General features: G+C 40.1%; 1 protein-coding gene across 1 annotated transcript in view; it reads left to right on the top strand.

Moving 5' to 3' along the window:
• Positions 1–18,603, top strand: part of wdr5 (WD repeat domain 5) — a 35,307-nt gene that overhangs the window by 10,429 nt on the left and 6,275 nt on the right. The window contains exons 2-10 of the mRNA XM_061981079.2: positions 2,961–3,065; positions 4,937–5,045; positions 5,117–5,190; positions 5,442–5,531; positions 9,934–10,023; positions 10,118–10,201; positions 11,879–11,934; positions 12,018–12,064; positions 13,964–14,039. Of these exons, the coding sequence (XP_061837063.1) occupies positions 2,988–3,065; positions 4,937–5,045; positions 5,117–5,190; positions 5,442–5,531; positions 9,934–10,023; positions 10,118–10,201; positions 11,879–11,934; positions 12,018–12,064; positions 13,964–14,039 (704 nt within the window). The 5' untranslated portion in view covers positions 2,961–2,987. The remainder of the gene's footprint in view (positions 1–2,960; positions 3,066–4,936; positions 5,046–5,116; positions 5,191–5,441; positions 5,532–9,933; positions 10,024–10,117; positions 10,202–11,878; positions 11,935–12,017; positions 12,065–13,963; positions 14,040–18,603) is intronic.

Here is an 18,603-nt window from a genome sequence, read left to right as displayed (position 1 = left end):
ATCATTGGTTCAAGTCATAAACCTTGTATATGGATGTTTGAGAAATATGCCATAAAGACTGTTTCAATGAAACAATGGAAGAAAGTCTAATATATGACTCACCAACTCCGTTTCTACAGTCACACGCAGCTTAATGACAAATAATCAGTCGCTGGTAGTCGGCTCTATAAAGTTAACAAATAGGCCATTAGTTTAGAATCCCGTCAGCACAATATTTCGGGTGAAAACGAGAATAAAAACCTACCCCGAGCAGAAATACAATCTGTCTCCCATCACGTCCTGTCTACTGGCCACTTCCTGCTACCGGCTTATAAGCACAGCTGATTGGACCGTGGCGGTCACGTGACAAAGAGTAATAGACAGCAAGAGCCCAATAGTCTCTGCAAAAGTATGTATTTGGACACCTGCGTTACACCGGCATAGTGATGGGTTGATGAGGCGTCATGAAGCGTTTCGACACATTGCAAAACTGTATTGATACTCATGAAGCGTTTCGACACATTGCAAAACTGTATTGATACTCATGAAGCGTTTCGACACATTGCAAAACTGTATTGATACTGTGTCACTAAATACTGACATCTGCTGGACATTAAAAATCCCTACAGGCAACCTATGGACCGACTCAACTGACACTGATTTTATGACCTAGTACAGGGGTCGGCAACCTTTACCAGTCAAAGAGCCATTTTGACCAGTTTCACAAATTATAGAAAACAATGGGAGCCGCAAAATTTTTTGTAATTTTAAATGAAATAACACTGTATATAAACATTTTTTTTGGCTTTGTGCTATGTATAAACCAGGGGTCTCAGACACGCTGCCTACACCTTTGTATGGAATTTTTAAGCTGGTGCGGCACGCGGGTTTTTAATGAATAGCGCTTGTCAGCGTCATGCGTGCCGTGATGGTACAGCATATAGCGCCCACTACAATCAGCGTGCCTGATCAGCCACATGTTATATGGTGCTTCCGCTTGCTCACGTAGGTGACAGCAAGGCATACTTCCTCATCAACCACACAGGTTACACTGACGGTGGCGGTATAATAACACTCTTACTAATAATGCGCCACACTTTGAACCAAAACCAAACAAGAATGACAAACACATTTTGGGAGAACATCTGCACCTTAACACAACATAAACACGACAGGACAAATACCCAGAATCCCATGCAGCCCTAACTCTTCCGGGATACATTATACACCCCCGCTACCAAACCCCGCCCACCTCAACCGACGCACAGAGGGGGGGGTTGATGTGTGAGGGTGCAGGGTTGGGGTGGGGGCGGGGTTTGGTGGTAGCAGGGGTGTATAATGTAGCCTGGAAGAGTCAGGGCTGCATGGGATTCTGGGTGTTTGTTCTGTTGTGTTTATGTCGTGTTAAGGTGCAGATGTTCTCCCGAAATGTGTTTGTCATTCTTGTTTGGTTTTGGTTCAAAGTGTGGCGCATTATTAGTAAGAGTGTTAAAGTTGTTTTATATGATCACCGTCAGTGTAACCTGTGTGGCTGTTGACCAAGTATGCCTTGCTGTCTCTCACGTGTGTAAGCAGAAGATGTATATTGTATAACAAGTGTTGGGCTGGCACGCTGTCAATACAGATTGTAGAGGGCGCCAAATGTTGTACCATCACGGCACGCCCTTAATATAGCTTTAAGGGTGAAAATCGGTGAATATTAATCCCGGGGGTTTTATGCGAGAGGCCCTGAAATCCGGAAGTCTCACGGGACAATTGGGGGGTTCAGCAAGTAAGCTGCTGAGCTGCATCAGAGTGCTCAAAGAGCCGCATGCGGCTCCGGAGCCGCAGGTTGCCGACCCCTGACCTAGTATATACAATAATATAAACCTAGTCATTGTATTTCATTTAGGATTATTTCATACCTTCATTTAAATAAAAATATATTTGTATCTTTTTTAGATACAGTCAGTAAATAATGTGAACATGTATCATAACATGGAAATCTAAGAGAACGTGTTGTGAATGAGGATGCTTGTGGACTGGGATTTAAACAAATTTTTTTTTTACACATTTTTATTAAAAAAAACAACAGTTTTTCCAACGTGTTAAATTTTGGACAATTTCTCTTCTTAGTTATTGTTTCTCCGGCTGTAGAAAAGACCCGCTCACAGGGCACAGAGGAGGCGTCAGTGCGACGCAGTTTGTGTATCGGTCACGTGACCGAAACAGCTCATGATCGGTCACGTGACTTTCCAAAAGCGGTACGCGCACCGACACAGGGTTTTGCTCTATGAGCTCAATGCATGCGCCGATGCATCGGTGTTGCCAGACCCATCACTACGGCATGCTGGTGTGCATTGTTTACACAACGTGCGGTACGCTACTTATGTCCGTCCGTGCATTGCGCTACTTAATATGTTCGTGTGGAAACTCGTTCGGTACACCTCCGAACCGAACCGAATCCCCCGTACCGAAACGGTTCAATACAAATACACGTACCGTTACACCCTTCGTAAAATGAGAGCTTTGCCTTCCGGCTCAGCTCCTTCCTCACCACAACGGATCGATGCAGCGTCCGCATTACTGAAGACGCCGCACCGATCTCACGATCCACTCTTCCCTCACTCGTGAACAAGACTCCGAGGTACTTGAACTCCTCCACTCGGGGCAAGATCTCCTCCCCAACCCGGAGATGGCACTCCACCCTTTTAAGGGCGAGAACCATTGACTCTGACTTGGAGGTTCTGATTCCCATCCCAGTCGTTTCACACTCGGCTGCGAACCGATCCAGTTAGAGCTGAAGATCCTGGCCATCTGGTTTGGCTGCAACGTTTTTTTTTTGGTACATTTTTTTCAATTTAATTAGTTATTTTTCATATTGTACTGTGATTGTCAATTTCCAAGTGGTCGACCATCAGCGTCAGTTTTGCAAGAATATAGCGACATGCCAAAACATTGATTTCAATGAATTGTATTAACTATTGAACGCTTATTGGCAGTGTCCAGTTGATGCTCACTTCATCGCCATGGCAACAGAAGACAAGAAACCAGAGACGGACACGAAACCTCCAGTGGCGTCGTCAGCATCCGCCAGTCAGAGCAAGGTTGGCCATACTCGTAAACTGTAGATTGCCTTTTTTATTTATTTATTTTTTTAAATGTGCTTTTTCCGAACTGTTATTCATAGGCCGCAGCCTGGAAATCTAATGCAAAAAATATACAACATAAAGTAGCAAGAAACACGTCAATAATGAATAAAGCAGAACATGTTCTAGACCAAAAATCACTTCATATTCTCTACTGCTCGCTAGTGTTACCATATCTGAGTTATTGTGCAGAAATATGGGAAATAACTACAAAAGTACACTTCATTCACTAACGGTGTTACAAAAAAGATCAGTTAGAATAATACATAATGTCGGGTATAGAGAACATACAAACCCTTTATTTATTGACTCAAAAATACTGAAATTCCACGACATAGTGAATTTGCAAACAGCTAAAATTATACACAAAGCAAACTTTAACCTGCTACCCAAGAATATACAACAATTCTCAAAAAAAGAGGCAAAATATAATCTTAGAGAAACATTTTATTTAAAACATTTGTATGCACGTACAACACTTAAGACCTTCAGTATATCAGTATGTGGCATTATTTGGCAGGCCGCGACGAATAAATAAATACATGGGATGCACTAGGGGTGTAACGGTACACAAAAATTTCGGTTCGGTACGTACCTCGGTTTAGAGGTCAAGGTTCGGTTCATTTTCGGGACAGTAAGAAAACAACAAAATATAAATTTTTTGGTTATTTATTTACCAAATTTGTAAACAATGGCTTTATCCTTTTAACATAGGGAACACTATAATAATTCTGCCCACGTTAATCAACATTAAACTGCCTCAAGTTGTTTCTCAGATTAAATAAAATTACAAAACTTTTCTTCTACATATAAAAAGTGCAACATTAAACAGTTTCAAGTCATCTCATCATGCTTAATTTATTACAGCATTTTGGAAGCCTGTAGTTGATTTTTATTATGTAAATGTTATATTTTTATCAACATGTGATAGCAGGGACCCTGCCATTCAAAACTAGGCTGCTCCATTACTAATGATTAATGTAACTACAGCTGAAAAAATACTACAATCGCAATAGGAGAGACTATTCATTCCTGAACACCATGGAGTTCATGTAGGCTTAATGATGCAGTTACATTATTATATCAACTATCAGAGACAGAAACTCTTCATTTAACATAATGTCCTTTTTCGCTGCTTCAACATAGCTCAATCAACACAGAAAAAGGTAAAGTGAAATGACAGACAGACAGGGCTTTGCTGTCCGTAACACACACACACACACACACACACACACACACACACACACACACACACACACACACACACACACACACACCGCAAAATGAGCTGCCGTTTAGCTTTCTAGAACGTCAAAGGGCTCATAGTGATGTTACCAGTAGTTGACTGGGAGGTGTTTATTATAATTTGGGGAGAGTCCTCTGCCTTATGCTCACCTGCTAAACACCTACCTGCTCTGAATACACACTGCTGATTGACAGGGGAAATTCCTGTTCGAAATTATTAGAAAGACAGAAGAAATTTGCTCGTCGAAAGCATGGCACACTTGCTTACTCCGTAGAATAAAAACACGTCAAAAGTCAAATCATTAATGGGATCGCTTCTCCCGTTAGCTGATTGGCAGTGCGGACGGCTGGCGAGTCGCACAGGGAGGGGCGAGTGAGTCCTTGTGTAAAATGGAACCATTTGTTTATGACACAGCTCGTTAAGTAATATTTAAGATAAAATGTCAATTTAGAAGTAATATTGTATGTTAGTAGTAATAGGGAAGAGGTGAATGCAAGTAGAGGTTGTTTAATTTTAACATCTCTGTATTGAATAATCCAATCACTGCCTGTTTTATTAACATTTGTTGCACTTTCGCTTCCAGTCCGCTCCTGCCAAGCCCAACTACAGTCTGAAGTTCACATTAGCGGGCCACACTAAAGCCGTGTCCTCCGTCAAGTTCAGTCCCAGTGGAGAGTGGCTCGCCAGCTCCTGTAAGTTCCTCATCCTCTTTTTTTATTTTATTTTTTGTTTGGACGGATGTTCATGTATTTTCTCTCCGCAGCTGCTGATAAACTCATTAAAATCTGGGGAGCATACGACGGCAAGTTTGAGAAAACCATTTCCGGACACAAGCTCGTAAGTTGAGACGTCAATAAGATATTTATGTTCAGTACAAAGATTGTTAGTTTCCCCTGTATGTGGACTTTAAAAAAAACAAAAAAAAACTAAACGTAACATTCGATAATCCAGTTTGTCATAATGACGTTGGATATAAGAGTTGTTTCTAAATGTGTTTGCAGTTGTGTAGAACTGCATTGCTTCATACTCAGATGTGTTTTCTTGTCAGTACAGTGTGCTTTATTCTTTAATTTCCTATAAATCTGCAGGGCATATCTGACGTAGCGTGGTCGTCTGACTCCAACCTCCTGGTGTCTGCGTCTGACGATAAGACTTTGAAGATCTGGGACGTCAGCTCGGTAAATTACTCAACTTCTGGTGTGTGTGTGTGTGTGTGTGTGTGTGTGTGTGTGTGTGTGTGTGTGTGTGTGTGTGTGTGTGTGTGTGTGACCTTATATCACAAGTAGAGATGTCCGATAATGGCTTTTTTTGCCGATATCCCGATATTGTCTTAATTGCCGATTCCGATATCAACCGATACCGATATATACAGTCGTGGAAGTAACACATTATTATGCCTAATTTTGTTGTGATGCCCCGCTTGATGCATTAAACAATGTAACAAGGTTTTCCAAAATAAATCAACTCAAGTTATGGAAAAAAATGCCAACATGGCACTGCCATATTTATTATTGAAGTCACAAAATGCATTATTTTTTTTAACATGCCTCAAAACAGCTTGGAATTTGGGACATGCTCTCCCTGAGAGAGCATGAGGAGGTTGAGGTGGGCGGGCTTGGGGGGAGGGGTTGAGGTGGGGGGGGGGGGGGGTGTATATTGTAGCGTCCCGGAAGAGTTAGTGCTGCAAGGGGTTCTGGGTATTTGTTCTGTTGTGTTTACGTTGTGTTACGGTGCGGATGTTCTCCCAAAATGTGTTTGTCACTCTTGTTTGGTGTGGGTTCACAGTGTGGGGCATATTTGTAACAGTGTAAAAGTTGTTTATACGGCCACCCTCAGTGTGACCTGTATGGCTGTTGACCAAGTATGCCTGCATTCACTTGTGTGTGTGAAAAGCCGTAGATATTATGTGATTGGGCACAGTGCCTTTAAGGTTTATTGGCGCTCTGTACTTCTCCCTACGTCCGTGTACACAGCGGCATTTTAAAAAGTCATAAATTTAACTTTTTGAAACTGATACCGATAATTTTGAAACCGATACCGATAATTTCCGATATTACATTTTGAAGCATTTATCGGCCGATAATATCGGCAGTCCGATATTATTGGACATCCCTACTACGTACGGCTCTTCAGCCTCGTTGATGTCGCTTTTTTTAAAACACCGGCATTGGAGAAATATGTATTTTTAAAAAGTTCTGTAATTTCCGACTGTCTGTGAGGCTGTGAATGTGTCTTGAACTGGCTTTTTGCAGGGGTGCCCATTACGTCGATCGCAAAATACCGGTTGATGGCGTAGGGTGTGTCAGTCGATCGCCAGCCAGGCATAAAAAAAAAAATAGACTTAAAAATTAGCGATCATCAATCTTCACTAAGACGTCACTTGATTGACATTCACGGCGCCCGAGGGTCTCGTGAAATGACGCTGGCTGCTGCGAGATCATTATTAAGAAAAAATGACCGACAGGAAGGCGAGAAACACTTTTTATTTCAACAGACTCTCTACTCTAAAGACCGACTGCACAGTTCTTATCACAATAAAAGTGCTGCTTCATCCTGCCCGCGCTAACAAAATAAGAGTCTCAGGAAGCTAGCGCACACAAGCTCGCAAGCTACGGAGTTTGCCGCCAATGTATTTCTCGTAAAGTGTATAAAACGAGTATGGAAGTTGGACAAATAAGATGGCAAAAACCAACCACTTTCATGTGGTATTGGACGGAAAGGGGGACTTTTTTTCTCCATTTGAAAATGTGGACGTTATCATCACTAATGTCTGATTCCAATCAATGCAAGTCATCAGAATCAGGTAATACACCAACTAGGGATGTCCCGATCCAGGTTTTTGCACTTCCGATCCGATACCGATATTGTTTTTGCATTTCCGATCCGATACCGATACTGACCGATACTGGCCTATCCGAGCATGTATTAAAGTTTAAAGTTATTTAGCCTACTTAGTTGTCAGAATCATGTTGAAAAGGGTTTTAGTACTCTTGATAACAACTAGCCAGCTGAATTAGGGGAGTTTGAATAATACACAATGGTTGGTAACAAGAAACTGACCTGTTTATTCAAGGATAAACACAAAATAGACAAAATTATACATGACAAACAGAAATGGCATCATTGAAACTAGGGCTGGGCGATATGGCCTTTTTTTAATATTGCGATATTTTAAGGCCATATTGCGATACACGATATATATCTCGATATTTTGCCTTAGCCTTGAATGAACACTTGATGCATATAATCACAGCAGTATGATGATTCTATGTGTTTTGATTGATTGATTGAGACTTTTATTAGTAGGTTGCACAGTGAAGTACATATTCCGTACAATTGACCACTAAATGGTAACACCCGAATACGTTTTTCAACTTGTTTAAGTCGGTGTCCACTTAAATTGATTCATGATACAGATATATACTATCAGATATATACTATCATCATAATACAGTCATCACACAAGATAATCACATTGAATTATTTACATTATTTATAATCCAGGGTGTGGAGGGGGGCGCCGGATGTAAGTGTCAAAAAGACAGCCAAAAGAGTTTGATATGAGAATAAATCTAAAGTTAATATATAGGGTAGAAATGCACCCATTTGCAGGAAATGTAGTCTTGATTTTCAACATTTTCTTTCAAGGCTTGCATGTCTACATTAAAACATTCTTCTTCATACTGCATTAATATATGCTACTTTTAAACTTTCATGCAGAGAAGGAAATCACAACTAAAAAAATCACAAATTTTTTCATACGGTGTTGATGTGGAAATTTTTGCCTCAGCATTTTGATGGTGTGGGCATATGGCACCGAATGGAGATAAGCGTCTCGACAGACGTCACAATATTTGAACAGCGATGACGAAAACTGTTTTCTCTGTCGTGTCGGTGTGTTGAAAATTGTTATGCGCTTATTTTTTTATTAGATTTTGTGCGTGGCATAGATTTGCTATGCGCAGAGGACGCTTAAACAGTGCGCAATTGCACAAGCGCGCACCTTAGAGGGAGCGTTGCTCGCACGGCTGCGCTAGCATCACAGCTAACGTTAGCCATGCTGCTACCTCTCTGCTCGGGGAGGACGTATACGTATGTGACGTATGACGTGACAGTATGTGACGTGTGTCGTGACAGTATGTGACGTGTGTAAGAAGGTGCGCTTGCTGTCTGTGAGAGGGAGACACAGGAAAGAGTGAGAAGAGCCTGTTGTGTAATGCCAGCAGCTAAAAGCAACTGCTTGAGAATCCACAGACATGTGGATGTGTTGAAGGTGTACTGGAAAATGCGAAACGGAAATTACGGAGCAGCAGAAAAGTGGAATGTATTATTTAAATCGGTGCGTTGGAAAACACGGACCGGAGTTTTTTTTTAAACTGGATCTGGATCGGCATTTTCCCATGCCTTGCCGATACGCAATTTTTGGCAAATATCGGCAGCCGATCCGATATTCCCTAAAACCAACTTATATTCTTGTCTTCATGAAAGAAAGGAATCTATATGTGTTAAACATGCTTGTATTATACGCCTTTAACTTGTTAACAAAAATGTCTCTTTCATAAATAAATCAATATAAATGATATACATGAATGATGTAGATCCCCTCGACTAGGTCAATTGAAAAGTAGCTTGCCTGCAGAAAAAGTGTGGGCACCCCTGGCTTATTGGGTCGGTAAACAAATTTGTGAATACATCCCAAAAACGAAAAAGTCCTCAAAGAAAATCCACTTAGATTAAGTCTAAATGGGAGAGTGAGCAAAATAGCTCTTTTTGTAGTAAAGGTCACAGACCTCTGTTTAAGGGTAAAACATTCTTACAAGTTACACTTTGGAAGAACAAGAACAACCTTGTAGAGAAGTTGCATTTTTTAAAATGGCAATGGTACTTAAAAAAAACTGTTTCTAGTTCTGTATTTAAAGATAAAAAAACAAAGCTGTTGCCGCTAAAGTTGGAACAATTCAATTAACTAATCTGAACATCAGTTTTAACAGGTAACAATTTATTTGTTAAGCATGTTTTTTAATTGCGCATCTTCTAAAAATGTCCAAAATGTGAAACATTTATAATTGATTTAATTCAGCAAACTGATCACAAAATGCTTTGAAGTTAACTCTCCTTTGGTATGTTTCAATTATGGTTGACACCTTGGATAATTTTAAACTTAATACAAAGAATCTGCTTCTTAAAGTTATGCATCTGCAATGATAATCGCTTATTGAATCAAAGCGAATCGAATTGTAAGTGGCTAGAGATTCCCAGCCCTTGTTAAACAGTACTTTACATACTTACCCCTCTATTCTATGTATTGGTTAAACAAAAAAAACCAGACATTAAAATATCTAGTGTTTGGAATCCCACTGATCTTTATTAGTTTGAAAGTGTTGTCTTGACAATATTTTGTACACTAAAGCACTTATTTTACTGCTGTGGCTTCGCTTGATATCACTCTGCTGAATGAGGAATGTCAGTTGGACCTCTCCACCTTTATTTCTGTTTCTCACATACTTTGATCCAAAGTGTTGTTTATCTATCTAGCGTGATGGATTAATACTTAACTAATACTCTTCCTTCTTCATGCAGGGAAAATGCCTGAAGACCCTAAAAGGTCATAGCAACTACGTCTTCTGCTGCAACTTCAACCCGCAGTCCAATCTGATCGTTTCAGGATCGGTGAGCTTGTTGTGGCTTACAAACAATAGAAATCGTAATTTAAAGCATTTTGATGTATTTATTTGTTATTAATGCATTTTTTTCTTCCTCCTAGTTTGATGAGAGTGTCCGAATATGGGATGTAAAGACCGGGAAGTGTTTGAAAACATTGCCAGCTCATTCAGACCCTGTCTCTGCAGTAAGTAAAGTAAACCAGAAAGGAACATTCAGTGCAGGCCACAAGTTTGGACACACCTTCTCATTCAATGCATTTTCTTTATTTTCATGACTACTTACATTGTAGATTGTCATTGAAGGCATCAAAACTATGAATCATTCTTGTTTGGTTTGGGTTCACAGTGTGGCGCATATTTGTAACAGTGTTAAAGTTGTTTATACGGCCACCCTCAGTGTGACCTGTATGGCTGTTGACCAAGTATGTGTTGCATTCACTTGTATGTGTGAAAAGCCGTAGATATTATGTGATTGGGCCGGCACGCAAAGGCAGTGCCTTTAAGGTTTATTGGCGCTCTGTACTTCTCCCTACGTCCGTGTACCACTCAGTACAGCGGCATTTTAAAAAGTTATACATTTTACTTTTTGAAACCCATACCGATAATTTCCGATATTACATTTGAAAGTATTTATCAACATGCCGATATTATCGGACTTTTCTATTTGTGTGCAGTGTTGGGACTTTGTAACGCGTTACTGTAATGCCGTTAGTTTCGGCGGTAACTAGTAATCTAACGCGTAATTTTTTTATATTCAGTAACTCAGTTACCGTTACTACATGATGCGTTACTGCGTTATTTTACGTTATTTTTTATGTAGTATCGGCTAGAAACAGAAGATCTGAGAGTGTTTTATTGCAGCGCTGCAGTGTTGTGCTTCTGTGTCACAAGGAAAAGAAGAGGCGTGCAGAGAAGAGGCGTGCTTTGTGTGGGTGGGGGCTCCCAGACCGTAGTTGAGGGGCGCAGGGGAGACGTTCCTCCTGGGCCTATGTACTTCGGGGCTAACAACCTTCACTTTACCCGGAAGTGGGTCTTTACAGCTGAGGGTGAATGACGAGGCCGGCGGTTTGTTGCAACTTTGTGACTTTATTGGACGCAGCCATCCACCAAGCTAGAGCACCTGCACGCACTCACTGTCGCCGATCCCTCACCTCTCTCGCCCACTCACTCACTGACGTCACTCACCTCACATGCTGTCATATCTTAAAGGGCCACACACACACACACACACACACATACGCTACTCTCATAACAACAACAACTAACTAACATGGTGAAGCCAGAAGTCAAGTTTCTTAACATGGAGACATTCTCAATACTTTTCTTTTGTCGAGCACAAAGAAATTAACATTTTAGTTAAATGTAAGTTGTGTCTTGGATCAAAGATCCTATCTACCGGTACTTAAAGTTAAAGTGCCATTATGTTGCAGCTATTTAAAATAGTTTTGTCAATTTGTTCTGGCCTGACATAAATTGGCCCTTTGAAACATATCTTTGTCTTTGTGTGTTTTATGTCGACCACATTGCTTTCTGAGTTCAGTGATGCAAATGCATGTCAAGTTGATCAACAGATTGTATTATTCTCCAGTGCAATAACAGTACTGAAATGAAGGCTAAAAGGGCATTAATGGGAGCCTTTAAAAATAAAAGAGAAGTAACTAGTTACTTTTCACAGTAACGCATTACTTTTTGGTGTAAGTAACTTGAGTTAGTAACTGAGTTACTTTTGAAATAAAGTAACTAGTAACTGTAACTAGTTACTGGTTTTCAGTAACTAACTGTGATCATGTTGTAATTTGTGCAACTTTGGATATTGAGTCAAGAGTGGGAAATAAGCGTTGGACCATGTGTTTCTACTCTAGGTCCACTTCAACAGAGACGGCTCACTGATTGTGTCCAGCAGCTACGACGGACTTTGGTAAGAACCTGAATTGTGTTAATTATTATTGCACATTTGTCACATTTGCTTCGAACTAATAACTTATTTTTTTTCTTCACCAGCCGAATTTGGGACACAGCATCTGGGCAGTGCTTAAAAACCCTCATAGGTACACAATTGTTTTAATGTTTCTGAACTGATTAGGAGATGTCAGCATAAATGCTTTAATTATAGTCTGGGTGTAGCATACCTGCCAACTACTCCGGTTTTCCCGTAATTAGTACGGTTTTCATCAACCTATTCCGGGTTACGGTTGCAGTGATAAAAAATACGGTTTTTCATTAATTAAATTTTTTTTTTTTTTTTAAAGTTTTATTCACGAAATCGCGTAACAACAATGACAATCGACACTGCTTCCCGTAACTTCCTATCGAGTCATTCCGAATGCCATGCGCGAGGCTATTTATAGCACCGCTGCCAAGCACGAGGCACCGTTTGTTTCCAAACGAACGAACGATCATGGAATCAGCCGGAGAAAAATCGCAAACGAGTCTTAAACCGAAAAGAAAACTGCAGTCATTCCGTGAAGAATATTCAAAAGCCTATCCGGGAATAATTATCTGTTCCAAAAAGGGTGAAAACTACGCGAATTGCACCTTGTGCAGACAAGATTTTTCGATCGGACACGGAGGAATTAGCGATGTAAAAGACCACGTTGGGACAAAAAAACTCAAGTCTAATGCCGTTGCTAATGCCGTTGCCGTTGGATTTTAGCCACAAAAAGGTAATGACACCAATGTTATCTATTGGAATTGTTTAGTACTGTTATACTGTTAAAAGTGTTTATACTATTTATGCTTTCAAGTCCAAGTTGAAGAAATCTTGTTAAATGTTGACAGCATAACTACCAAAATACAGAAGTTTGTCCTTAATATTTTTGCAGTGCTATTTCTGTTGAAAAGTTAAAATGATTACATTAGAGATGTGATGTGCCACTTTTCAAGTGTCTGATGGCTTAAATTAATTTTCATTAATTTTTCATATTTTGAATTCTTTTGAAAGGCTTACAAAAAAACTACATTTGAATTGTAATTCCATGCTATTGACAGGACTATTAATTTTAATGAAGTTAGCTTACCATGTTTACAGTATGATAATTGTGATAGAAATGTGAATTTTAGGCACAGAATATTTTTTACAATTGAACAAGGCAGTAGATTATACAAGCTTGGACAGAAAGTTAATAATGACACCAATTTTTTTTTAATGGAATTGTTTAGTACTGTTTTACCATTTGTTTACTGTAAAAAGTGTTTATACTGTTTATACTTTCAATTAACAAATTGAAATCTTGTGAAAGGTTGACAGGATAACTGGCATTAACTGTCAAAATAATTTCAAACTATTGAAGTTAGCTTACAGAATAAACATGTCAATCAACCCATATGATTTTTGCTGTAATATTTTTGTTTTGAAAAGTCACTGTGACTGATAGAAAAGTGATGGTTTTAGCAACATTTTAACCTGTCTGAATGCTAATAATCATTTTGCGTCGGGGCTACTAGGTTTTTCTGATTTCAAAAGTTGGCAGGTATGGTGTAGCTGCACAGGAAAGAGGAACAAGGAGTTAAATGGAAGCAGGTGGTAATAATATGACAGCTTAATTGTTTCACTTAAATGCTGATTAGAGGTGTGTGGGAATGTGGAAAGGTGAAAGTATATCGTACAGCACAGCAGCGACATAACATGTAGGCGCAAACTTTTCAGTCAACATTAATGGTGGTAATGAGTTCATTGTAAACTTTTCAGTCAACATTAATGGTGGTAATGAGTTCATTGTAAACAGCATTATGGCATAAAGCATGGATTTCATACCAACGGCAGAGTTAGATAAAGGTGCTTCCATCTTGGGGAGTTAGTTCATCAATGAGAATGTTTACAGCTGTTACTTTTTAGACCCAGTTTTTGTTGACTATCGTAGACGGTGGTTAATTTAGTAGCATTTGCAGCAAATTTGTCATTGTGGCGAGCAAAAAAAAAAGTCTAACATGTATTTTGTATATGGCAGACGATGACAACCCGCCTGTGTCGTTTGTCAAGTTCTCCCCCAACGGAAAATACATCCTGGCTGCGACGCTCGACAAGTAAGTAACCAAACGACTTCCATTCTGAGTTTGTGAAGTGTGACTGCTGACTCAGCAGGCTCCCAACGTTGTTGGTTAATGATCTTAAGCAGAATAAAAGGGCCACTTGTTTAAGAAAAGTGTCTGAATCAAGCCGATTGATATCGCCTGAAAATAAGATTTCCTATTTTTTCCATTAAACAATTGTATTTACTTTTTTCCAGATTGAAAAACTCCCTACCGTTTTAAAAAGAGACCAATAAGTAAATATTAAGATGGGATCCTTGAAATTAAGTTGTGCTTTTACTTGATCAAAAACTCAACAAAAGTAACCCCTTTAGTGCAGGGGTGGGCAATTAATTTTTACCGGGGGCAGCACGAGCAACCCGAGCACTGCTGGAGGGCCACATTGACAATATTTCAATTCAATTTTGCTCAATATTATTTTTTATATACCGTAACATAAATAATTATAATAATAATAATAATAATTTAATTTAACCTAACTTTCTACAAAAGCAGATTGCTTTTGATGGTTTTATTTTTAACACGGTCTTACACAACAATGCAAAAATGTCAATTTCTGCACAGGGTTCATTTCTGTCACTTTATCCTGCATCCTCTTTAAAAGTCCAACATTTCCCCCCGTCAGATTTGGACAACCATCTGTTGTCACACCCGCCAGCTTGTCCAATTTCAGTCCTAACATGTCCAAACACGCATTTACCTCTGTGAACAAGTCATTACCTGTGGTTGTCCCTTTAATTGACTGCATGGCTGCCAGCTCCTCCGTGATTTGAAAGTCTGCAGTTATCCCACGTAAGAAGATGAGCAGCTGGGCGGTGTCACGTACATCGCAGCTCTCACCCAAAGCCAGCGAAAAACAGTAAAAGTCGGCCGTTCTGTAATTCAACTGAAGCTCCAAGTTTCCAGCGATAGTCTCAACCCACTTCGTTACAGTGCGTCGGGAGAGTGACACGTTCTCAAATGCGCCCCTCTTCTCTTGGGTTTGCAGTTTTACCATCAACGCATCAGCCTCCCTTGCGCGCTCTTCATCACACATTCCGGTATTTTTCCTCGTGCTTCGTCGTGTAGTGACGATTCAAATTATATTCTTTAAACACAGAAACCTGTGTACCACAAATCAAGCACACGGCTTTACCTTTCTGTCCATGTCTTGTTGAAAACACGGTATTCGTCATCAACTTTTCTTTTTTTAGCGTGAGCTGACATCTCGGGGGTAACTTATCGCTGTGCACCTTCACTCACAGGTTACACACGGACATACGTCCATAAATAACACTTTTAAAAATAAAAGCAGCACAGTTGTAATGCACGCACGACATAGATTTAAAAAAAAAAGTATTTTGTCATTTGTGATTGCCGCTGTTCACATTCACTCACAATCACGCACGCGCATACGTCCACACGGAAGTAATACAAAATAACGCTTTTCAAAACAAAAGCAGCACCGTTGTATTGCACACTCAACATAGATACTTTTTAAAATGTATTTTGTAATTTATGATTGGCCTCACGCGGGCCGGACAGGGACGCGCACCGTAACACAACATAAACACAACAGAACAAATACCCAGAACTCCTTGCAGCACTGACTCTTCCGGGACACTACAATATACACCCCCCCCCCCCCCCCCCACCTCAACCATCTCCCGAATTCGGAGGTCTCAAGGTTGGCAAGTATGCTCCAGTATACTCTGGACTGAAGCTGTGTGCTTTCATTGTTTTTGTAGCTGTTGTTTTGAGGCATGTTTAAAAAAAAAAAAAAAAAATTATGCACTTTGTGAAAGTCAAAGTATAGTATTTCCCATAGTTGTAGTGGGTATCAGGATTATCTCAGGGAGAGCATGTCCCAAATTCCAAGCTGCTGTTTTGAGGCATGTTAAAAAAAAAAAAAAGCACTTTGTGACTTCAATAATAAATATGGCAGTGCCATGTTGGCATTTTTTTCCATAACTGGAGTTGAAGTTGTTCTCTTATTTTGGAAAACCTTGTTTTTGATTGATTGATTGAAACTTGTATCAGTAGATTGCACAGTACAGTACATATTCCGTACAATTGACCACTAAATGATAACACCCCAATAAGTTTTTCAACTTGTTTAAGTCGGGGTCCACGCTAATCAATTCATGGTAGTTACATTGTTTAATGCAGGGGTGCTCATTACGTCGATCGCGAGCTACCGGTCGATCTCGGAGGGTGTGTCAGTCGATCACCAGCCAGGCATTAAAAAAATAGTCCTAAAAATGAGCGATCATAAATCTTCACTATGACGTCACTTTCGTCACTTGATTGACATTCACGGCACCCGAGGGTCTTCTGAGATGACGCTGGCTGCTGCCAGCTCATTAAAATTACCGACTGGAAGGCGAGAAACACTTTATTTCAACAGACTCTGGCGCATACCTGTTGTCAAAACTCCAAAGACCGACTGCACAGTTGCGCTAACAAAACGAGTCTCAGAAAGCTGGCGTGTACAAGCTAGCAAGCTACGGAGTTTGCCGACAATGTATTTCTTGTAAAGTGTATACAAAGGAGTACGGAAGCTGGATAAATAAGATGGCAAAAACCAACCACTTTCATGTGGTATTGGACAAAAAGGAGGACTTTTTTTCTCCTCCATTCGAAAATGCGGACGTTTTTAGCACCACTGTCTGATTCCTATCAATGCATGTCATCAGAATCAGGTAATACACCAACTTATATTCTTGTCTTCATGAAAGAAAGGAATCTATATGTGTTAAACATGCCTGTATTATCTTTAAACACTTTTAACAATATTAACTATATGTGTTAAACATGCCTGTATTATCTTTAAACACCTTAACTTATTAACAATATTAACTATATGTGTTAAACATGCTTGCATTATCTTTAAACACCTTTAACTTATTAACAATATTAACTATATGTGTTAAACATGCTTGTATTATCTTTAAACACCTTTAACTTATTAATAATATTAACTACCGGTATATGTATTAAACATGCTTGTATTATCATTAAACACCTTTAACTTGTTAACAATATTAACTACCGTATTTTCCGCACTATAAGGCGCACCTAAAAACCACAAATTTTCTCAAAAGCTAACAGTGCGCCTTATAACCCGGTGCGCTTTATTACGATTCATTTTCATAAAGTTTAGGTCTCGCAACTACGGTAAACAGCCGCCATCTTTTTTCCCCGTAGAAGAAGCGCGCGGTGCATGCTGGGATATGTGACGTTTCATTTCCATTTGTGTGTTTATGTAAAGACCCCAAATGGCTCCTATTAAGTGTGTTGTCTGTCTAATTATAAATAATGCAGACGAGGCGTGTTAACTGAGTTCTCAACGTTTTCTCACAGCGTGCTCATAACCACATTCGAACTCCCAGCATACAACATCGCTTCTCAGGGCTACTGCGCATGCTCGTAACTATCGTTGCATGCTGGGTAGTGTAGTTGTTATATTTGCTAGCTCATAACAGCACATTGAGAGACACGCTGACACGCTTAATTCAATACTCGCCGTCATTCCGGGTGGATTGACAAAAGACCTCCAGCCGCTAGATATTGGTGTCAACAGGGCATTCGAAGCTAGACTGCTAACTGCGTGGGAACTTCTCAGGGCTACCGCGCATGCTTGTAACTATCGTTGCATGCTGGGTAGTGTAGTTGTTATATTTGCTAGCTCATAACAGCACATTGAGAGACACGCTGACACGCTTAATTCAATACTCGCCGTCATTCCGGGTGGATTGACAAAAGACCTCCAGCCGCTAGATATTGGTGTCAACAGGGCATTCGAAGCTAGACTGCTAACTGCGTGGGAACTTCTCAGGGCTACCGCGCATGCTTGTAACTATCGTTGCATGCTGGGTAGTGTAGTTGTTATATTTGCTAGCTCATAACAGCACATTGAGAGACACGCTGACACGCTTAATTCAATACTCGCCGTCATTCCGGGTGGATTGACAAAAGACCTCCAGCCGCTAGATATTGGTGTCAACAGGGCATTCGAAGCTAGACTGCTAACTGCGTGGGAACTTCTCAGGGCTACCGCGCATGCTCGTAACTATCGTTGCATGCTGGGTAGTGTAGTTGTTATATTTGCTAGCTCATAACAGCACATTGAGAGACACGCTGACACGCTTAATTCAATACTCGCCGTCATTCCGGGTGGATTGACAAAAGACCTCCAGCCGCTAGATATTGGTGTCAACAGGGCATTCGAAGCTAGACTGCTAACTGCGTGGGAACAATGGAAGACAGAAGGCGAACACACCTTCACTAAGACGAGGAGGCAGCGCCAGACGACGCCAACATCTGCCAGTGGATCGTAAATTTGCCCAACTTTTCACTTCGGACACCGAAGACGAAGGATTTACGAATGAAGAATAACTTCAGAAAGTAAGCGCTATGTTTATTTTGTGTGTTGTGACATTAACGTTCGAGCAACATTATGTTGCTATTGCGCTGCACTATTTTGAATTTTACTATGTTTGTGATTGCACATTTGCGTACATTTTGGGAGTGAACAGAGTTGTTAGAACGCTGGTTTTTAATATATTATTAAAGTTTG

Source organism: Nerophis lumbriciformis, linkage group LG20, assembly GCF_033978685.3.
Source record: "Nerophis lumbriciformis linkage group LG20, RoL_Nlum_v2.1, whole genome shotgun sequence".
Lineage (NCBI taxonomy): Eukaryota > Metazoa > Chordata > Actinopteri > Syngnathiformes > Syngnathidae > Nerophis > Nerophis lumbriciformis.
Note: the sequence above shows the minus strand (reverse complement) of the source record. Positions and strands in the feature narration are given on the sequence as shown.